The 24,497-nt window shown below is 37.9% G+C and overlaps 1 protein-coding gene across 6 annotated transcripts in view; it reads right to left on the bottom strand.

Annotated features, from left to right (window-relative positions):
- Positions 1–900: 900 nt before the first annotated feature.
- LOC145984301 (uncharacterized) overlaps positions 901–24,497 on the bottom strand; it is a 137,708-nt gene continuing 114,111 nt past the window's right edge. For all 6 annotated transcript variants that reach the window (XM_083117946.1, XM_083117944.1, XM_083117945.1 and 3 more), the window contains 3 exons: positions 24,218–24,481; positions 11,366–11,562; positions 901–7,433 (listed from right to left, as the gene is read on the bottom strand). In XM_083117946.1, coding sequence (XP_082974072.1) covers positions 11,389–11,562; positions 24,218–24,481 — 438 coding nt within the window. In that variant the 3' untranslated portion in view covers positions 901–7,433; positions 11,366–11,388. The remainder of the gene's footprint in view (positions 7,434–11,365; positions 11,563–24,217; positions 24,482–24,497) is intronic.

A 24,497-nucleotide genomic window follows, 5' to 3' on the forward strand; every position in this document is an offset into this window, starting at 1 on the left:
CTTCACTTTCTCCTTCTTATCAGCTTTGACAATACGCCAACATAAAAGAGAAAGGAAGAATAGGGGTGGAAACTATAAGTGTAACGTTCCAATCGAGAAGTGGTTTTCCATTGAAATACATTAGCGGTCAAAATGACCGGCAACGGCGCTTCTAGGTAGAAACACAAATATTTCCATTAGTATTATTTTTTTGTTGTAAATAACGCATAGCAGTAATAATGTACTGCAAATTTTAGGAAAAGTCACAAAATTTCAACGCACGAAGAAAAAGGTTTCTGTACAAAGCAGAAAATGCAATTTGAAAAACGGTCAAAATGACCTGCTTGGCGCTTCTAGTGTTAAAGTGCCAAAATGAAGTCCATAATGGTGTGGCAGCGGCAATTTATTGAACAGTTTGGGATCGCCTGTAAAGTCTTCCATTCAATATTTCATGACAAAACTGGAAACATAGTTGGATGTGCATGAAGGAGGACGTCCAAAATTCCCACAAGCAATGGTGCAAGAAGTGAAAAACAGATTGCTGGCCTCACCAAGAAGTAAGTCATTGCATAGGCTGTCACATGAAATGGGAGTTTCCACAAGCACATATCAACGAGCTGCCAAAAAAACAAAGCTGTATGCATATCGTGTTACTGCTGTGCAACAATTGCAACCTCCCGACAAAAAATGAAAAGAGTCAATTAAGAGAAAAACTTCCATCACTCATGGTGATATCACCATGCTTCTCATACACCGAGGTGTGTCCATAGCAAATTTCATTACATTATGACCAATACTTTCATTTTTATAAGCAAAAATCAGGGGCCAAGAGTGAGTGAAACACCCTGTATTTGTGGTATATTTAAAAAAAAAATACTTCGGGTCAATCATGGAAATTTTAAATAATAAACACAATTACCAATGAAACTTACTTTATTTCTACAATCATAACTATAAAGAATAACATGTTACTTTACTCTTATCATGATACATGCTGCTTTCACATATTTCTTCATTTGCTCTACTTTTCTTTCCTGCTTTAAAAAAAAAAGCTAAATATCCCAGGTTATCTTTCAAAAAATGAAAGTTGGGATAAAAATAAAAAAAAGCACACACAGAAACCCAAATCATAAATCAAATCAAATTCTGTGTTCCTTATCCTAGTAACACAAAGCATTACTTTGTGAGGAAGGAAGCTACTTGGCTGCAGACAATAAATTGAATAAATGCAATAATGTCATGAAACACTCCTATGTTGCAATAACAATGACAAATTTTGTGTAATTATTACAGGAATGTGCTTGGAATCTCTCCTAATTTTTTTGAACTTGGCATACTGAAATTTATCTTGTTACGGGCAGGGCTTTCAAACATGCAAATGTGGAACTAAATAATTATCACAGAGAAAATACTTCTGCCGCTTGGTATCTCTGTGTGTAAATAACTTGATCCTTTTTATGTATTATATTATACAGGGTGCAGCAATGAATTGGGAGATTTTGCAACACTGGATATAACTAGTTGTTGCACCAGAGGTAACGCATGACTACCGCAATCTTGCAGCCCTTTCTTTACCATTTAGTTATGATCGAGTAATAGAACGGGGCACAACGCACAACACTGTGAAACCGTATTACAAGAACAACGGGGATATTCCTTGGCCTGCCAGATCACCGGATCTGTACGCATGATTATTTTCTTTGGGAGTAATTGAAAGCAAGTCTTCCAACCAACCTCCATGTACCCTCAATGAACTAAAAGATCAGATCAGGCAAGAGGTGGCTCAAATTCCTATCTTACTGACAGAATGTGTAGAACAAAATGGAGGTCATTGTAGTAATGTTATTTTAAAATAAATCACTATGTAAGGACTACATTTGTATTTTCTTTTGGCATTTTCCTTCAATGAATAACGTAGTTCTTTTTGTCTTAATTATGTATGTTTTGTGTATTATATATTATTTTTTCTTGGGTGTGGAGTATTTAAAATTGCCCAAATCCATTGCTGTACCCTATATATGTTTCTTCATTACTTTAATTAGACCAGCTGGTTATTAGATTCATAAGTATTGGGTAATTGGTACCATTTATCTGTTTACATATGTAATTTTACTGCGAGGTGATAAGGGGGTGTCTTTTATCAGGAGAGAAGCTGGGCTAGTTTTTCGGCAACCTTTTCTGGTATAGAAAATACTATTATCTGTAACAATGACACGGATTTCTTCTTCAATATACACACATTTGCTTTCTTTCATATTGTTTCAGTCAGCTATTTACACACAAACACATCTTTTGGCCCCCCTTTTTGATACTAAAGGGATATTTTTCTTGGTTACACTAGTCCAGGAGTGACTATGTCTGTGGCCAGTCATTACTATCAGGCACAGAGGACCGGATACAATGAGATAGAAACTCCTTTAGTTAGATGCCAAAAATAACTTTTTTCTGTAAATAGAATAAATCTCACCATATCTTGAAGTTTTCAGGCATTGTGTTATGATTTGAAGAAAAATCAAGATATCTGTCCATAGTCACCTGCCATTATCTTACAATATTTAAGGTATTTCTTTGTTTAACTGGACCTAGGGGTGTTGTTTTCAATGCTTTAGGTATAGTCGAATGCAAGAGGTATCTGATGAGGTGAGAGGTAGCTGTGGTGAAGAATAAGCAGAGTTTAAACCCTTGGAGCAGAAGTACACTTGTAAAAAACACACAAAACGTTTATAAACATCTTTACCTACTACAACTGCTGATTCCAATACACATTCCATAAAGAAACATGTTATCACAAGTGCTAATATTTCAAAATTACTAAAATGAATAAAAATAATTATTTACAAACCATTTGCCATGAACTTAAAGTAACAAATCACAGCAGTGATGTAAAAAATGTGCTGCTCTATCTGAAACACTAGTATAAAATAAATTCTCCTTTAAATGCCTTACAATAAATAATTCATATTTGAAGCTGCATTGTCCAGTAGACAATGACAAAATGTGTTTTACGTTAGTTAAGCATTATCTTGAGTTTTGTTTCCATAAAGATCTATTGTGCTGCATCCATTACCAAGTTTTCATCAGAACTAATAAAGAATAATTGATAAACACACATCTTTGTGCAAAGAAAATCTCTTCCAAATACTCTTTTAACATTTAATAGCATGACTGTGCGGAACTTTTGTATTTTATTACCCCATTAAATGCAACAGACTACATGAACTTACATGCATTTCAATTACCTATGAACATACAGTAACAGTGCACAATTACCATTAGTCTGGCTCCAAAAATATGATATTTGATAGTACACATAACCAATAATATATATACATATATTTTTCTCTCTGTACAAGTAATAATTATAATTAAAAATATAGTTTATTAGGACACCTTCTGGAAACTCCCTTTTAGGGTCTTTTAACCCCTTCGGAGTTTGCAAACATAAGAGCAATCAGAAATGGAATTATGTCACAAATTTCAAAGAAAGAAAGTTTAAAGTGTCTTGTGCTTGACAGAACAGGTTTGAATCATACTTAATGACTTCCTCTCTGGCATCATTAAACCTGAAAGTTTGTTGCTACGGCAAGTAGCCCAGTTCATATGATCGTTACCATCATTAGCATTCTCCAGTTATCCTATTTTTGAGTAGCTGCCATATTGTTTACTATCTGGTATAGATAGAGGACTAGGCAGCCAACACAATAATACTTTAAAACTGATTCATATAAAATTAGGTAGTTGATACAATTTAAGGGATCCATTAATTTGCATCTCTATTCACCTAACTCTTCATTTTGTGTAAATTTTGTGCTAAATTTCAATTAAAATATATTCATTTTAGTTTCATGTACTCCTCAATGTACAAGACCAATAAGACAGGCACAATTAAAGGTTTCTATGTATACAGAGGTTGTTCGCTTTATATCCGACCATTGTCGATTTGGTGCTGCCACCTGGCATATCATGCTGGAACTATGGGTCTACTGGCAGGAGCAGTGTTGTGTCTGACCTTGTAGGTGCGTGAGTGTTGGTAGTGAATGTTATCAAATGGCACCAAAAATCAGCCGGTATTGGGAGGGTTACGTAATGGCCCTTTTCCATGCTAAGTTTTCATATGTACGCATTGTGAAACATTGTCGGGAGAATGGGTTAACACCCAGGGTGACTGCTACGAAAGCTATTGTGGCCCATTACACACAACAGGCTCTCCTTGCGAAACATTCACCCACGAAAACCACCAGGAGAAGGGCTGCAAGCAAAGTGTCAGCCGTAGTGCTAAGGGGTGCAGGGAAAGTTTCCCTCGTGGCTTTATGGTTGTGGCGGGATTCGGATATGAGGGTAAGTTGATCATACGCAAGGTGGACAAAAACGTGAAGGTGAATGCCAGATACTTCCAAGACTCCACTCTGACACCTATCTATGGCATCCCCAAATTGCATGGAATGGACGCGAACCAGGTGATGATCCATATGGACAAGGCTTAGTGTCATACAGCCAGAACATCACTACGTTTTTATCAGGAAATGGCAGAGGAATTAGAAATTGGTGTCGTTCCGTTTGAAGACATTCCTGTGAAAAGCCCAGATGCCAGTCCAATGGATTTTTGCGCATTTGGATCGTTGAAACTACGTCTTCAACATCGCCACCCGCGCACCCTGGATGGTCTATGGAAAGCTTGCAGGGAGGAGTGGGACAGAATTCCCATGCCTGTCCTGCGCCAGAGCTTGCTGCAATGGAAACTGCGATGCCGGGCGATAGTCCACAATGCTGGGGGTCCAATAGAACATGATCGGTGGTGGTGGCCCGGTATCTCTTAAGGCGAGTACCCTTCAACAATGGTCGGATATAAAGCGAACAACCTTCTGTATAGTACAGCCGGCAGCCGACGAGAAGATCGCTGAATGAAGGGAGACGGGGCACAGAGGGAAAGGGAGGGTCAGGTCCATTTGCAGAATTTGGGGGTGGTTGGGGGTGGTCGGGGAGAAGGAAGTCTTGTTTTCTTCTTGGCGGGTCATTGTCAAGCTGACGACAAGAGTTCTGGTGGAAGAGCACCTCCCCCACGCGAAACAGTGGAGTCGCCTGGCAGTACATCACACCTCTTCTGCCAGCGCTCTTCTCGTCGGCTGCCAGCTGTACATATGATTTGATTTGATTTTTGTCATTTAGACACTGTTCTGCCACTTTTGGCCAATCCTGACGATGGGGATGACATGGTGAAATTAATGAAGGAACACTGACAAAGAACACCCATGCCTAGGCTGAGATTCAAACCTGGGATGTCTGTGTGTGCTAACAACTCCACCATGGCGGTTGGCATATGCACTACATATATAATAATTGGGTAAGTCTTTTTTTTTTTTTTATATACAAATATATACAACTTATATTGGTGACCATTTATGAGAAAATCCCCATTGGAAGTTAAGTGATGTAGTGGCCAGCTAATCCACTGTTTTGATGTGGGTGGAATTCAGTGTGATGTATGCCCAATTGTTGCCTCTGTAAAAACCGGTTTCTGCATACAGACTACTTGTGAAACTGTTACCAAATATAGTTTTTCTGGATAAATTACTGTGTATGGCAAGATGCCTTCTTTCTCACACTTGCCACACCACAGTGTCCAATAAATTCAAAGAAAGACTAAAAGGACACAAATTGGCTACACAAACTTCTGCAGGGCACTGGACTCCAAGAGAAGACAATACTTCCTTCACCTCTCAAAAAGTGCAAGGAAACTGGGCACACTCTTTCTATACCTTGTCACTCTTCATTGCGGCTGATCAGCAGTATTTCTTTAATATATCTTGCTTTAAATGTTATTTTATATAGTGTATTTAAAGTTTTTTTTAAAAAAAAACATTCCAGAAAAACATGCCTTACTTTCATTGTTCAATGATTTTTTTATATTAATTTTAATTATAACAACCTAATCTTCATCTTCGGTGGATGTCACAATTAAAGTGTACAAAGATTTATATTTCAGTTTTGTCAAAGAAATGTTCATGAATAATCAACAGATTTTTCACTATTAGCAATTTTACAACTTCTTTGAAACAGAATGCTGGAGCTTACAATGCAATTCCCTTATGAACAGTTTAGAAAGATTCTTACAAAAATATCACAGTCATGTTTGAATCCTACATACACCAACCTTTTATCATTTTTAAAATCACTTTATCACTTTTTAAATTCTTAAATTTCAGTTCCAACATTCTTCCTCTACTCCTTGTTCTGATTTTATCACAACAATAGTTTGTGTTCTGAAGTCTGTTTTATGTAAACTGAACTTTGTCAAACCCAAAACCTAGTTTTAACTATATTCGGTCTTGCGTTCTTTGTTCTAAAAATTATTTTTTTTGCCCTTTCATATCGCTTTCAGAAATGTATTATTTTTCTGGTAATTAGGCAGTAATTCTATTCTTATTTTCTTAAAAGGAACATGCTATTGTCCCTAATACAGTATTAACCAGCTTTCACTTACTGTGTGTGTGTGTAAGTGTTTGTGTTTATCTTAGTGATGTACACTTCAAAAAGTTTGGGGAACTGGGATGAAATGTTGCAGCAAGAATAAGAATCACTTTAATAGTATCAATAAAATCAATGGTGATTTTGGATCTTTAATAAAGTTAACATATGTGTACAAATTATTGAAGTTTAACTCCCTGGTATAGAGAGATGTATGGTAATTCTGAATAATCTCCCTATTCCTGGATACATAAATATTATTTGTCTTGTCATGTGTAATTCACATGACATGGAACTTAATATTATTCATATTTTCGTGCAAATATGTATAATTATCTCCACTAATCTTCCATCAAGGGCTAAAAGATTTTTCTTAAAAAAATTACAATAGTTTTAAAACTTCGTTACTTGGAAACAATGTATATCTTAATAAAAGTTCATATTGAAATATACGCCATTGTTTAAAATTATGAATATCACTAATTGACTTGTAATTAGTAGTAACAAAAATTGAAAATAAAAGTTTTGCTGAATTCAACGTGAAGATTTATCAACATTTCACAATTACAGAATTTCAGTAGGATTACACTTTTGGTACATGATGACTAAGATTAAGCTGTTCTGACAAGCACAAGACAAAATGGAAAATCTCTCATTCTGTACAATAACGGGTGCCTAAACAACACATTTAAACTTTTACTAACTTGTAATACCAAAACTATCCTGATTCTCTATTGGGGTGTTGATAACTGAAAGCTAAAAGTACCTTCATTCATAGCAGGATGTGAAATAGCTTCCTTTGCTCAATAAAGTATGATTATTGCCAAGTTTCTTTTAGATGTCTTCACACTTGCATTGCCTACTTTTCCAATACATCTAATGCAGTTTCTTTGCTTTGGCATTCCACTGTTTCAATGCAGTCTCAAGACTAATAGTTGCTGCATTCTGGAGAACTTTACAAATGCCAGAAGGTAAAATTCATTGGTTACCTAAAATTGAAAATAATTCAATATGAAGAAAACGAATACTGAAAATGTGTTAGAAAATATACATATGTGGTCTGTCCCGAAAGTATTGAGCCAATGTTAATATAATGAGGACACTTTGCAAGGCCACGATGTAACCTGGCAGTTGATGAGAGTGGACTCTAACGTGCATGAATAAATGAGGACAACATCACTGGCTGCATTAGTTGGGAGTTAGGAGTTAGATGCCGGCGAGTGAGCACATGTAGTGTTTGATCATCGCATTTGCAATGACTGAACCAGTAAGCAGTGAAACTGGATCAAATTTGTGCAAAGCTGGAACATTCATGCGCAGAAACTATTTGGATGATTCAGAGGGCTTTCGAATGATGCAGCGGGTGCAGCACGAAGAAAGGCATGGTACAAACGATTCAGATATGGTTGGGAATCTGCTGAAAGTGCTCCACATTCGGGAAGACCAGGGATGAACAGAACAACAGAAAATGTTAAACGTGTACAAACTAAAATCAACAAGGATTGGTGACTGACATTCCGAGAACTAGAAGATGAGCTCGGGATTCCAAAAATTAAAGTGTCTGAAATTTTGACAGAAGATCTTGTTGTGGCAAAATTCATTCCATGGCTACTGTTACCAGAGCAGAAGGAACATCGTGCTGCCGTTGCTAATGACTTGCTTCAGACTGCTACCAATGAACCAGATTTCCACAAAAAGGTCATAACTGCAGATGAAACGTGGATCTACGGCTACGATCTGGAAACGAAGGCTCAGTCATCCCAATGGAAGTCTCCTGGTTCACCACATCCGAAGAAGGTGTGGAAAAGTTGCAGCAAGATCAAGACCATGTTAACCGTGCCCTTTGATTCAGAAGGTGTTGTCCACCGTGAGTATGCTCCTCCAGGCCAAACCATTATTAACGAGTACTACCTCAATGTTCTTTGCTGGGCAAAATACAATATGACGAAAATGGCCATAGCTCTGGGCAACATGGTTGGTAGCTTCATCACGGCAACATGCCTGCCCATTCATCACAACTTGTGCAGCATTTTTTGGCAAAATATTGTATCGTGGCAGGTGACTCAAGCCATCCTACAGCCCAGATTTGTTGCCCTGTGATTTCTGGCTGTTCCATCAACTTAATTACCTTTGAAAGGGAAGAGATTACTGACAAGATTCAGGGCAATCTGATGAGGCAATTATTCGCAATTCCAACATGAACTTTGCAGAATGGTTTGAACAGTGGAAACGATGCTGGGTGAAGTGTGTGATATCTCAAGCTATTTACTTTGAAGGAGAGTGAGGGTATGTACAATGTATCTTGTACTTTTTTACTAAATATATAGATTTTTTGGAATTGCAATTGTAATCTTTTGTATTATGTGGCTCAATACTTTCAGGACAGACCACGTATATTGAAAATACAAGAAAACTATCATGTAATGTTATGTTATTATACTTCTACACATAAACAACTAAAACTATGTCTAAGCTGGACTAACTAAAACTATGTCTAAGCTGGACTAAATAGAGCTCTTCTACAGGATTCCTTTCCACAGCAAGTGTCTTTGTGAGCATATTATTTATTTACTTAATGTTTCAGATCCTGTACTGAATGACCACTTTATACTGAAACTATAACAGTAAGAAAACAAGAGCTAAACAAAAACAATACAATATGGTAAAGAAAATAATTTTAAAAGGCAAGTTACTATAGATGTGGGAAATCCTATAGAAAAGAGACCATTGTAGAACAGAGAGCCTAGTAGTGGTATCGTGAAAGAGCTCTATGTTGTGGGTTGGTCATATGGGTAGCTTACATTGATTGATCAGAAATTTGGTTTCAATTTACCATTGATGATTTATACAAAAATTTCATGTCTGCTAGTTCACAACAAGTGTGTGGTGGTTAGGTATTCAAAACTGATATATATTTTATAGAAGTATTTCAGAGAAGGTATTCTATGATGAGGAAAAAGCTGTAGACAGAATCAATCCTGGAGAGATTACTTTTAGAAGCCATGGTCCGGATGGGAGAGCGGTATTCAAGAATAAGGGGGATAAAGGATTTGAAAAATATTGTAATGGATAGGTTTTGGATTTCAGTTAACGTGTACAGAAGACCAAGAAGAGGGATTGCTCTTCTAGTAATGTTTGTAATGTGCTCATTAAAGTTGAGATTTTTGTCAATGATAACACCAAGATCTTTTTGGGAAAACACTCTTTTGATGGGATTGTGTGAGAATATAAACAGAATGCACTTTGTTCTTTTTAAGGAAATGGTAAGGAAGGAGCATTTCTGAGGATTCAATTCCAGTTTCCACTGACGACGCACACAAGTAGTTCTGTAAAATTTTGTTGCAGGATTAGTGGATCACATTCTGACGAGATTTCTTTGAAGAGTTTACAGTCATCGGCAAACAGAAGTACATTTATAGGAAAACAATCTGTCAGAGAGATCGTCCATGTAAAGAAGGAACTCCCCTGAGGTACACAAAAACGGGACAGATAGAAAGCTGGAAGAGTAGCCAGAAAGGATAACATGCTGCTCTCATGCAGGCACATAGTATTTTAGCAAAGAGAGAAATTTACCATGGATGTTAAAATCTGGATTGCGATTTATGAAGAACGAGATCATGGTTAATTTTTATGGAAGGCTTTTGAAATGCCCAAGTAGATAATGTCACACTGGGAATGATTTGAAATATATTGAATAATTTGAGAAAGATACTGATAGATTGGTCAAGCAAGAGCTGCCTGGAAGAAAACCATGCCGAGTAGAAAGTATATGAGGAAATGTAAACTTTAGCAACCTGTTTTGAATACTTTCTCACATACAATAAAGAGATGTTACAAAACAGAGATTTGTCTACAAGATTATGCAGAATTTGTGTATCCATCTTTGTAGATCGGTACAATATTGGCACATGGCAACAGTTCAGGTAACATGCCCATACAAAAACACTTATTTAATAATGAAGGAAAACTGAGAATTCCATTGGGGCCTAAGAACTGGGGCAATGGCAAAGAGGTGAGGTGATATTTACTTCTTCAGAGGTGGTTTTACTCGAAGAAAGTGTGTGACTTTACACGAGGAAGAGGTTCATAAACTGTTCCCAAGGAGAAATTTTCATGAAGAAACATATTATACCTAAAAAAAAAAAAGCAGAACTTATACAGGGTGTACCAGAACTGGTAGCACAAACTGAAATGGTGAAAAGTACACAAGAGAAGAAGCAAGAAAAGTATCAGTAAACATGGGCAATGTATGGCTATGATTTGCCACTGATTTCATTGCTTGTACACATCATATGCTTTGCACATGTGAGGTGCCATCGTCCTACTTAGTAAAAATTAAAAAATTAAAGGTTTACTTTGCTAGACATTACTGTTGCCTTATTAACAAAGGACTATTGTACCTTACAGTATGTTACATGTGTGGCAGTGTTCAGTTTTAAACAAAAAAACCTCTGAGTGCACAAGGAGACCAAGTGTATGATGCGTACAAACAATCAAGTCAGTGGTGGATCGTAACCATACATTTGCAATTATCTCACATTATTGAGATTTTTCTACTTCTAGTATTGTGTACTTTTCAGTTTCAGTTTGCAAATATGTAGATATTTCAAGCTTGTGGTTCCCCCAATACAAAGGCTTGAATATGAATGATAATGGAATGTTTACGGAAGGTGCAGATGTGTACATTTATCTACCCAATCTGTCATGCTCACAAGGACTGATGTGGGCACGCAAATGCAGACACATTGAGTTGGAGAAGTATTATTCCTGACAACTAATCCAGAGAGAAATTCATTTAACTTGTACATGTGGAAGTTTTGAGTATATGAGCTGACATACATCAACCAAGAAACCAACTGTAAAAAAAAGTGTTTGGACTTTACAAAGTTAGGAGGCACATTTTACACTCTTGCTAGCTTACCTGAGATTTTTGCATCCTGTAAGTTATTTGGTTAGAATGTTGTAATGGCGATCATCTTCTGCTATCATTATTATCTGAGGCCAAGTACCAACATTCCAGTCTGGATAATAGCAAACGTAGTCATCACTGCCATATGAACCAGGGCGAATCACCTGAAGTGTTACTCCAAGCGTGTAGCCCAAAAGAAACATTTCAACCTACAAGCACAAAAACAGGGTCAGTGCAAAATTAGGAAATGCATGGTGAAAGTGACATGTGTTCAAAGAGCATTCAGCACAATACAGAAAGAAAAATATTAATAATAACCACACAATAAAATACCATAGCACAAAACAAACACTATCTCACAGTTCAAAATCTAAAAAAAAAATAGTTTGTTAGCTATGAAGGGATTTCAGTTTTTAATTAATGTTTTTAATGTAAAAAAAGGTAAAGTGTTCCCCCGTGCATAGCACCACGCCATGAAGGCGTATAGGGGTGTGGGGGTAACGCCCCACACTTTCTTGATCCGGTCGTGAGTGGGGGTGATGTGATCAGCATCACGCCCCTGACCGCCTTTACCCCCCAGGGTTTCCCCCAGGTACCCATGTTATTCGACGCTGGGTGGGCGCCGGGGCCGCTTCCACCGTTAGAAAAGTTCCCGGATTTGAACCGGCCGGGGATCAAACCCGGGACCTTTAGCATGGTAGTGAGACGCGTTACCGACTGAGCCACCGTAATTTACCTTTTAATACGTACCTATCCACATAAAGATTGAATTTAATATGTATTTTATTTACTCTATGTAAGGAATCATGATTTTGTGATCTTAGAAAATAAAGATTACATTTATGTGATTATTGCAATATTAACTATTGTAAACAATTTTGTTCTACAGTTATGTACAGAATTAAATATCTGGCATTTTGGATAATGGTAACAGTTAATATAATTATCATGCAGCTATTTTTATTTTGGACACATTTATGGATTAAGGACCACTGGTGCTTACATAACTGATATCTACATGGCATGCTTTGGAAACAGGCTCTCTTACATTATTAAAAGTTGGCACACACTTTTGTTTGCCGATGATTATACTTTTTATTGATGGTTTTTGACTCAGATAAGAATGTTCCATACCTGATGCAATATTAAACAAAGAGTAATGTTGAAGCATAATATGGGATACATAATCAAATTCTCTAACAAAAAGAATATTCATGCAACTGATTACATAACTGATTTGTAATTTATTCCTACCATAAAACAAATTACAGTGTCTCCAGGAAAAAGTGTAACAACTTTCCTCCTGAGATTTCAGCCTATGTATGGGACCGGTGATCACCCACCATTGTGAAGAAATTGGAAAGCTACGAATGAGTAGTATAATCCGGTCACAGAAACCTACGATGATGACTGGGGATTCGTTGTGCTGACCACATGTCACACCCTAACTGGTTGGATGATCTCCCCCCTCCGCAGGTGGGAGTGAGGCACTGGCCCTCACAAATTGTTGCACCATGGGTTAATAGTTAATGACACAAATTACAAAGTAAAAAAGAAATAAAATCCATCAGACTTTGAAAACAGGCAACCCCAATAATAAAGCTAACTTCAAGTAGTGTGCAAGATGCTGATGCTCTCTCTCTTTTCCATGTATTCACATGCACACACACACACACACACACACACACATAAAAGAAACATGCATATGAATTCCCTTTAACAGCAAATCAATATAATCAGCCTAGTAACTAGCATGTAAAGAGGTAGTTTTAGGCAAGTTATATTTTTTTCCTATTCCATAAAATACACACACTCTTCATTTTGTTTCCAGTCTCTTGCATGTTATTGCATAATACACTTCACCTTCCCATTTCCAAGATATTTTATGTTTTCCAGAATTTCAAGTATCTAACTATAGGGTCTTTAAAAATTGTGTTCCTGAGGTTTTACTGTTTACACTTGGATATAAAAACATTTATTTTAGCATTTTTTAGGAAGCAGTATACATGAAACTAAGATCTAAACAGATCAGACCTAGTAAAATATTTTCAAACTCACTTTCCTCCAATCCTATGAAGCATGTGAGAAAGAAATATGCAAGTTATAACTATACTTTTTCAGAGGTGTATGAGTAGCAATGGAAATTGTCATTGAACTATTTTATAATGATTACCATGAAGCTTAGATCAAAAAGAAAAAAACAAAAAAAAAACAACAGATGTACAACTTTTATTACACTGATTCAAAACTTTTTTTTCACTTGCATGAAGAATTTCTTTGGTGTAAAGTCACATCTGAGTACAGTTGGCAGAAAAACTTGTAGGCAAATTGTCACCATTGTCATTCTTTTCCTCTTCACTTTTACATACTATGTTTTTTTAAAGAATGGAATTGTACTGAGGCTTTGCTAGCACATTTCTTTGAATTCTTGAACATTGCATTAGGTACACCAAAGCAAATTAATATGATGCTGGACAATTTACTTACTAGTATCTCTGTAAGCACCTATACATAGTATCAAATAGATTTCATGAAAAAGAGTAACATATACATTAACAATTTCTATGCTCCAGTACAAATTTGGTCAACTGTACACTATTCAAATATATTCATAAATTCATCACATGCCTTACATAACATATGCAATTATATACACTACCGACAAAAAGTTTAAGACCACCAAGAAAAAGTGCCAAATATCAGTAGAAATGAATGTATTTCGTAATTAATGTAAAAGAAATAAATGTAAGAATCTGCTTGGCAATGTACAAACATAGGTACATCCACTATACATACTAATGTCACCTCATATTTTGCTTTTATCAATATGTCCGCCATGGGCCTTAATGACAGCAGTGCAAACACGTGGCATGCGCTCCAATAGTTTGTCCAGATAGGATGGTTGAATGTTACGCCAGGCATCATTGATGAATTCCCATAGCTGTTGAGTGTTGCTGGGTAACTTCTTCCTGATGTCCCTATCGATTTGGTCCCAGAGCAGTTCAATTGGTGAAAGATCAGCAGACTGTGGTGGCCACATCATGAGAACTAATGCCCCTTGTGTTGCCTTGCATTCCAAATACCTCGTGCACAATTTGGATGTATGTTTGGGATTATTATCTTGTTGAAAAATAAACCCATTACCAACAAGACGACGACCAGAGGGGATGGCATGGTGCACCAATATCTGATCATACCCTTCTTTTACCAATGTTCCCTGAATTTTATGAAGGTCCCCCATCTGGTTTGCGGCAAAATATCCCCACACCATTACACTTCCACCCCCATGTTTCACTGTGGGAACAAGACACTCTTCTTTCATTTTCTCGCCAACCTTTCGACACACAAAGGTTCGCCTATTGCTGCCAAATAATTCATATTTGGATTCGTCGGTCCAGAGTAGCCGTTTCCAGTTATCCACAGTCCAACCTTGGTGTGTTTTAGCCCAGGCCAATCGTTTCGTCTTGTTCACATGTCGTAACAATGTCTTTCTAGCAGCTACTCTGTCATGCAGCCCTTCTTCACGCAACCTATTCTTCACCATTGACACAGACACAGGCTGCTGTTATTCAGGGAAGCAGCGATGACTGGTGCTGTTAGGCACCTGTTCCGTTTGCTAGTTACTGTAATATATTTATCATCAGCTGCAGACGTTACACGAGCTCTTTCACTATGTGCATGGTCAGCATGACTGTTGGTTTTATGGTATCTGTCCAATGCACAATGAACACCAGTCTTGGAAATATTCAGTTTTCTTGCTATTTCGCGTTCCGAATAACCTTCATTTTTCAGTGCACATATCACAGCACGCTTTCCAACCGAAATCGCCTGTTCCCCACGATGACGAGCCATTTCACACAGCTCCACTTACCTTGCACACCTTACAAACAATAATGGGCTCGCAATGTCGCCTGCATGAACATCAACTGACCCTGAGCCACTGATAAGGATGCGCATGAGGCTGGCTACCGTAGTGACCGGTTTCATGCACACAGCTGCAATGTTGCCAGCTTCAGCAACGTTTTTGTCACTTTCCATTTTCTTGGACAGGAACCGTTGGTTCCATACAACATTACATAATGTTTTTTGGCCGTTTTCCGTGGTGGTCTTAAACTTTTTGTCGGTAGTGTAAATAAATAAAATAAATACTTATAATTTGAACCCATTAGTGTTTGTGATTTCTTGCAATATTGGGTTGATGCATAAGTTTGTACAGTTTGTGTTTGGTATGGCAACACTGCGGTGTTAGGAGTTTGTTTATCATTGAATGTTCATCAATTGGAGTGGCATTGTTGTGCTTGTGAATACGCATTGAATTTTACAGATTTGAAGAAAGACGGTGTTGTTTATGGTATAAAGAACAATAAGTGTCCAGGGAGGAAAAAAAAAAAACATTTCCGACATATTCTTCTGTCTGAGTTTAACATAAGGGTAAAGGCATGGGGAGAATGCCAACAGGGAAAGCAGGGCAAGAAAATGGTTTTGTTATTACAAGGAGGGCATTTTTGACTTAAGCATTTCTCCACGTTCAGGAATACCACTGGGCTTTAATGAAGACAATTTAAACGCTTTAATCCACGAGGATCCACACCAGTCGACTCAAGAATTAGCAAATGTGATGAACTGACGACATTTGCATTCCATGGGTAAGGTTCAGGATATCGCACACTTTAAATGAAAACAACCAAATCAGCGAGTAGGCCAGGAAGACAGCATAAAGTGCTGCAACACGATAATGCACACCCACACTCTGCTAACATGACAAATGCTGCTTTCCAGGAGCTTGGTTGGGTAATTATTAGGACTGAGCTGATACTGATGTATCGATATTGGCTGATACTGGTGGTATCAGCATCGGTGAGTATCGGTTGATTTTCTTTTATTGATACCATCCGATACCAAAGATTTTCAGTGGCTAGAAAAGCAGGAAAAGCAAACAGCTAGTCTCAACATTTGTCCTTTTTAAAAGTTCTTTCACCCTTCCCTTTGACAGATTGGGAGACCAGGACAGGAAGTTCCATAGATTTTCCAAGAAACACTGAATAAAATCCCACCTTTCTGAGAGGCAAATGGCAAGATCAAAGGCATGGGCAAGTGAAAGCTGAACCTAAATGTGACCATGAAGGCATGTAACTGCTTAGTTAATGCTGTGGGAAATAAACCATTTATTGCCAATTCTAGCTTGAAGATTGTGATAGTAAGATAGGTGGATGTTTTTAACCCACCACCGCACTAATGCCGGGTCAGGTAGTTGCAGAGTTCTTGGAAAAGAGGGATGAAGATCACTGTGAAATAAGCTTTGTTTTATCCATCACCTGCTGGATCCAGTTTGCTCGCAGCAACGAGGGAACGGGATCCAGCAGGCAGTGATTTTATCTACGTTCAAGCGGGAAGGGGAATCAGCAATTTATACTCATCCTCTTCACTTCTGGCTTTTGTGTGACTGCCGGTATCAGCCAATGAGGGTTATTTATTTCCATCGAAAGCTGAGCCCGTGGCAGACTGGTTAGCACATGATGCTACAATACCAGGGTTCAAATCCCAGCCTGGGTATAAATATTTGTGAGTGTCCATTAATCAATTTCATCACATCATCACTCATCCCCATCTTTGCAAATTAGCCAAAAGTGGCACAAAAAGCTAAGTAAAATAAAGCAAATCAATCAATTAATTATTTCCGCCGAGATTAGATTGGGAACATACGGCTTTCAATGACAGTACTAAGGAAGATAAGCTAATCGGGACGACCTACATTCTAAAGTGAGACCCAAACCACTATGTACCTCCACTGAGTATCAAACCCAGGATCTATTGATTACAAGGTGGCAGTGTTACCACTACATCATCGGGGAGGCCCCTCTAAAGATTTATGTAGTATATGTCCAGAAAATAAATGCTCGGTTGATGGTGGCGTTGCAAGCAAAACTTCAAAGATGAAAATTTTTGAGGTCAAATGTGTGATTGAACACATAATTCCCACCTCAAGTATTTTTTAAACTAAGATTTTCTATTTTCTGTGAGTTGCATCCCAATAATGTATTCTACAAGGATCCCCATGGGTGGCAAAAGGTAAGAAAATGTATCGGTCTGAAAAAACAACTGCATCTGAAAGAAAATAAGCGAAAAGAAATTTGCGTTGCCAGTAGTGAAACAATTCTAAAACTTACATGATAAATAAATAAATATCTACCAATAGAAGGTATACGTGAGAGGTTAGTGTTATGGCTTCACGCTCTGAAGGATGCTTGTTCGAGTGCGGCTAGATTTTTTTTTCTTAGTTGCCAATGAGGCACCAACATGTGTGTGTTCGAATCCGCATTTAGAGAGTGATTTTTTTTTAAATCTGTGACTACAGCACATGCATTTTTAATCCATGATTTCACCTGCTAATTTGGAAAAGCACCTTAGATGTTTCCTTCTTAAATAAATAAATAATAAGTAACCCATGGCGCGACAGCCCTCGAAGGGGCTTGGCCTATTTCCCCTCTGCCAGCCACAATCCTACATAGAGTTGTGGAAAACTTCAACCGGTAATGGGGTGACATGGGGTCAGCACCTTGAACCCTCAGCCGTTATAGGAGATTTCCGAAACTGGGTTACGCTACTCACTCATAGCTCCCCAATTTCCTCATGATGGTGGGTTGCTACCGGCCCTATACACAGGCCGAGAACCCAGGCGGACTCGAATCCATGCCGTCCCTCAGTCGGATTCTTATATACAGCTACAGATTTTACAACACAATTATAATGTTAAGATCTGGACTAAATATGTCGACTCATATAACCTAATATATTCTTAGCTACTTTTAGTTTTAAAAATTGAAATTCTATTCATAACTAACTAAACCAATAATTTTTTTCAATAAAAGCTCGAATTTTTGACGTGACTGCTAAGAATTTCCACATTAATGTTCCACTGTTTCTTGATCTTGCATGATATGCAAAGCAAGAACTGTATGTCTCATTCACATGCCTTTCCACATTTTGCAAGAAGTTTAATATCGAGTAGTTACTCTCAAACCCATTACATTTTTATTAAAAAATAACAGTAGTGTTGATATGTTTAATTAATTCCATCCTAGGTATACACTAGTTGGCACTGCACTGTAAAGAAAATCTGCCTTTGACGAGAGGCCAACCCAGGACCATTGGTATGTTGGGAAGTTATCATACCCACTTGACCACAATGTCACATTCACAAAGCATTTCATTTGCCTGCTTAGGCTTCTGTAAAAAAATATTATACGACTTTATATGTTATTTGACAATAAATGCAAGTTTAGGTATTTAAGGGAAGTGTAGGGAAGTAGGGATCATGCACAGAAAAGCCTGTTTTACCTGGGATGGAATTCACACTCAGGAAGTTAGTTCCTTGATTGCTCTGCAATAGGACGTTACCCAAAGGGTCGTGGAAGAGTGGTCTCTGCCTCAACGTGAAGCATCCACGATACGATACATGACTATATGACGTCACACCTTGGTTCAATCACGTGGATCCATAATCGAAACCTCCGTGCAGTGGAGACACGAGTAATTTTGTAAGCAAGGGATGTGGTTGTCTGCCGAGGGGGGAGTGGGGGGGGAGGTGATGATATTCTTTCAATTTTTAAGAAACGTTTGTATGTGGATAGGGAATGATGAGTGCGGTGATACAAAATCGATATATTATTCACTCACTGCATGTATACAATGCCTAAAACTACATAATTTTTCAAGGTATAAAACAACATAAATCATTTATTATTTTAATAGAAACTGAAGAAATATAAATGGAAAAATGCAAGAGACATCACTTTATGAAATGATAGCTTCCCACGAGGCTACTAACAATTACAACATTAACATTTGCGTCTGTTCATGGATTTAGAGGCAAGATTTAATAGCATAGCTTCATCAGTAAACCCATGATGCACAAGAAAATAATATAGTTACATCAATTCTATGCAAACATTAGATTTAAAAAATACACTATTTACAATTTTTATTATTACATTTACTTTATTCATGTTTCATTTTATGGTTTCAACTTTATTGAAGTAGTCTTGTATTGAGCAGTTTCAAGACTATTTGCAATTTCTATTAAAAATAAATACATGTGTCATCAAATATGCAATAATTTTTTTTACAGGCTTGCATTATTTGGCATTCTGTCCTAAAAAAAACAGTGCTATTGGGAGAATCGAATCGGGCACCTTTCGTGTGGTGAGCAGGTATCATAGTGACCGGACCACACCGTCCTTCTTGATTTATCACTTATATGCTTTTACCCATGTGTTGAAACCATATTGCACTATTCTATCTGCTATTCGCACCAAGGATGATGAGGAGGCGCGATGTAGAATACATGTTGCTAAATTCCACTGAGTCTTATTCTTGCGTTCAAAAGTAAGTTTAAAGAGATTCCAACACATTTATCACTTCTAGGTGATTCACCTTCAACATTATTTAATGATGTGGATGTAGACTCTGCTCACGAGAGTTCACAAGGGGATGCGAAATCAGTACCTGGAAGAACGTTCGCAATAACGTCAGCACACTGCGACGAAGCAAGGAATTTTCACAATTCTCATGAGAGTCACTGTGAGACTTTTTGCAAAAAATCGCAAAATTGAACTTTGCGGCCGCTTAGAATGTTTAGACATACTGACGGATCCCAAACTACACTGTAAAGATTTATGAGAAATGCGCCAATACCGCTCTCAAAATCTACTATGCACAGGCACGATAATTCACATCTGGATTGTCTCGCTGCTCCTACTAACAAAACATTTCACAATAGTTAAGCCTATTGTAGTTCAAATTCATAAATTCAAACATACCGGGTAAACAATGGGAAGGCAGACTGGTGACTGTGTATTCTTGTTGGCCTAGCATTTGTCTTCATCAGAAGCTTACAACGAACCAAGAACTTTATTTAGATAATGCTCATTGTTCACATAAGAAAATACATGTTCGTTGAACATTGTTGCAGCTGATATACAAAACAACTTTTCCTTTTAAATCATAGTTGCCCTCATATTAAATTTTCAAGAATTAGTGTTTATTTTCTAGGCATTCACTATTAAAGATGCATGTGTTTGGAATGTTGTTCTTTTCTCCATGCTGCATGGGAATAATTCAAATTATTATTATTATTATTACTGTCGCAGATCTTTGACTGTGATAAATTAGCCATTTTTTTCTACAGCTTTTTCCATAATAATTCAAAAGCTCAAGGGGGGGGGGGGGTTTAAACCCAGTAACCATCCCCTTGCGTATGCCACTGGCTTCAACCATAAAAACTATTGTACGTTCTGCATGTTAGAAAAAACTTATATCCTGGCCTCTCTTACCTTCCAAAATTAATGTACCAAGCAGAATGTTACAAGTGAAAAAATGCTACGAATTTATGCATCAACCCTAATACGGTGCAGGTAACACAAAAAAATTCATTATTTTTCTCTGGCTACATCACACACATAAATACATTTAAAATTATTACATCCCAACTGATTAAGGAATGTAGATACATGCTCCCCAGGGCGAGCCTCAGCTACTGGGCGGGTCGCAGGTGGCGGATAGCGAATGGCCCCCAGATATGGGGGTTAGCTGCGAATAAGGGGAAACCCGAATAAGCAGTCCCGGACCGAGGCAAACTGCTGCCTTGCAGTGAGAGGGAGAAACCTCAAAGGCTAAGGGAAGAAACCCTAAAAGAAAATCTAGCAGGCCGAGGGCTATAAGGGAGGCAGCCACTCCCACAAGGCTTTGGAACTAGGGCTGATAACCCGAGTGTCCGAGATGAAATTATTAAAAGAAACTACAGAGGAGAAACCGGACTGATTAAACTGTTGACGACCAAGAGAGGGAAAAGGATAATGAGAGTGGCAACCTGGAATGTACGTGGACTTGCTGGAAAGGAGTTTGAATTAATGACGGAAATGGTGAGAGCAAAATTGAATATATTGGCAGTGACAGAGACCAAGAAAAAAGGAAATGGATATGAACAAATAATAGAACCAAATAGTGGTGAAAGGTTCCTAATGTTTCATTCAGGCGTAGGCAAAGAACAGAGAGCAAAAGGAGGAGTGGCTATAGTAATCTCCGAGGCCTACAGACATTATGTTAAATGCTGGAAATTCATCAATGAAAGAATAATCTTGGTAACTTTAACCTTTAACAGTAGCATAAATGAAGACACTACTTTTATTGCTATATATGCACCAAATGAAGATGATATAGCAGAAGAGAAAGATAGATTTTACGAAGAGCTGCAGAGGACAGTGGATGACACCATGGGAGCTGTCTTTGTATTAGGTGACTTTAATGGCAGAGTTGGAAATAACATAGAAGGAATGGAAGGGTTGTTAGGGAAATACGGCGAGACGCACCAGAATAATAATGGGAGAAGATTACTAGATATGTGTGCAGGAAATGATTTTGTAATTACGAACAGAATGTTCCCACATAAAGAAACACATAGATATACAAGAGAAGTCCCCAGCCGAAAGGAAAAATCTATTATTGACTACATATTGACACAGAGGAAACAGTGGAGATTTATCTTAGATGCAAGAGCATATAGAGGTTACGAGATTGGAAGTGACCACTATTTAGTAATTATGCAGTTACATGTTTATATCAAGACCAATGACGCTGGTGATAACAAAAGGAAACCCAAAGAAAGAATAAAGGTATATAAATTGAGAGAAGAGGCAAGACAAAAAGACTATCAAGAGGCTGTGAAACAAAGGGTGGAAACATTGGAATGGCCCACTATGAGAGAAGATAAACTGGAAGAAATATGGAGTTTATATAAAGAGGCAATCTTAGGAGCAGCGGCCGAAATCTGCGGAAAGTCCAGCGGAAAGCAACAACAGAGAAGAACAGCATGGTGGACGGAAGAGATAAAAGAAATGGTAAAGGAAAAGAAGCAACGGTGGAAAAAATACCTACTCACAAAACATTTAAGTGACTATGAAGCTTATAAACATCAAAGATTAGTAGTGAAGAATATAGTGAAAGATGCAAAACAACAGTCATGGGAAAAATTTGGAGAAGCAATGGAAGGAAACCTACAAAATAACCAAAAGCTGTTCTACAAAGTATTAAAATCGATACGAACAGAGAAGCAATGTCCTCTTAAGTTCATAAAAGACAAAAGTGGTAACCTCCTCCGAAGTGAAAATGACATTATGGAACGGTGGAAAGAATATTTCCAAGAACTGCTTGGAGGAAATATGGAAATTGGAGAAAAGGAGAAAGACCAGACTGAGGAAGAAAAACAGCAACACCAAGGGGAGGGAGAAACTGAAGAAGAAATAACTATGGAGGAGCTAAAAAGAGCACTAAAGAAAATGAAACTAGGCAAAGCGGCAGGACATGACCAGATAGCACCTGAGATGCTTAAATTCATGGGCAAAAGTGGTCAAGACATACTACTCAAGATTATGAATCTAATTTGGAAAGCAAAGAAGATACCAGCTGAATGGGAGTGTAGTGTCATTGTGCCAATATTTAAAAAAGGAGATAATAGAGACTGCAAAAACCATCGTGGGATATCGCTATTGAGTGTGCCGGGGAAAGTATATGCGAGGATACTAGAAGATAGAATAAGGAAAGTGGTAGAGCCACAGCTAGACGAGGCACAGTGCGGATTCCGACCAGGAAGAAGCACACAAGACCTCATATTTACCATCAGACAGATCAGTGAAAAACTGATGAGATATGGAAAAGAGGCACATATGGCTTTCATAGATCTAGAGAAAGCCTTCGACACCATTCCGAGGGATGAAATATGGAAAATACTAAAACAAAGAAAGGTTAGCAATCAATTAATTACAGCAACGCAGAGTCTGTATAAGAAATGTAGAAACTATGTCCGCACCTGCAATGCAGAGTCTCAAGAGTTTGAGACTATAGTAGGACTTAAACAAGGATGTATCCTTAGCCCACTCCTCTTTATCACCTTAATGGATGATGTTATTAAATCATGCAATGGGAAGGTACAGAAATTCAAGCTGGGGTATAGGTTTTTAAAACCAATATATATAAACCATTGTGCCTTCGCCGATGACATACTAATATTGGGAGATTCCGAAAGAAATTTACAAAAGAACGTGAGAATTTGGGAAAAAGAGTTAAAAAAGAGGGGCATGAAGATAAATGATAAAAAGACTCAGACCATGATGATGGCACGACAGCCAAATATACATCAGATTGCTTTGAATAATGGAACGACATTAGAACAGACTACAGATTTTAAATACCTCGGGGTTATAGTGCAGCAAGATGGTAGAATAGATGGTGAAATTATAGCTCGATCCCAAGCCTCAGGGAGACTCTTTAATGCGCTAAAGAGAAATTTCCTAAATAATCCATTAGTGACCAAAAATACGAAAATCCGTGTGTATAAAGTGATATATTTACCTACATTACTTTATGGTAGTGAAACCTGGACATTGACAAATAAACATAGGAGTAAAATACAGGCTTCAGAAATGAGATTTCTCCGCAAAATAGAAGGGAAAACAAGAAGAGACAAAATTAGGAATCAGACCATTAGAGCTAGCCTGGGCGTATTACCAGTGCTTGAGAGAATCGAACAGAACCAGTTACGATGGTTTGGGCACATACAAAGAATGGAAGACTCCAGAATAGCTAAACAAGCCTTGAATGCAAAGATGCAAGGAGCAAGACCACGCGGGAAACCCAGAAGAACATGGGAAGAAGATGTGAAGGCAGCTGTAGAGGCTAGAGGAGGAGAGTGGAGGAGAGCAAAGGAGTTGGCCCGAGACAGAATCCGATGGAAGACCCTCTGGGAAACCTCAACACCGCAAGGTAGAAGAGGATCGACTAAGTAAGTAAGTAAGATACATGCTCACTCACCTGTTCCAAACCTCCTGAATCACCTACGTATTGAAGATGGTTGTTCATGAAATCCTTAGGAGTTTCTGAGGAGTCTCTAGCAAACATGAGAACAGCAAACACAGGAACATCAGCACCATTTATATTAGCCGAATGTAACTCCATAGCACATAACAGCATATGCAGCTTCACAGCTTCAACAACATGCAGGTCAAGAGCTGGATCGCAATTGAGCATTTTCGCAAGGACTGGCTCTTTATCTTGAACTGATGTCAAAACAGATGCCTGGCAAAAGTAGAAA

The sequence above is a fragment of the Lepisma saccharinum genome, chromosome 2 (genome assembly GCF_977018435.1).
Source record: "Lepisma saccharinum chromosome 2, izLepSacc3.1, whole genome shotgun sequence".
Taxonomy (NCBI): Eukaryota; Metazoa; Arthropoda; class Insecta; order Zygentoma; family Lepismatidae; genus Lepisma; species Lepisma saccharinum.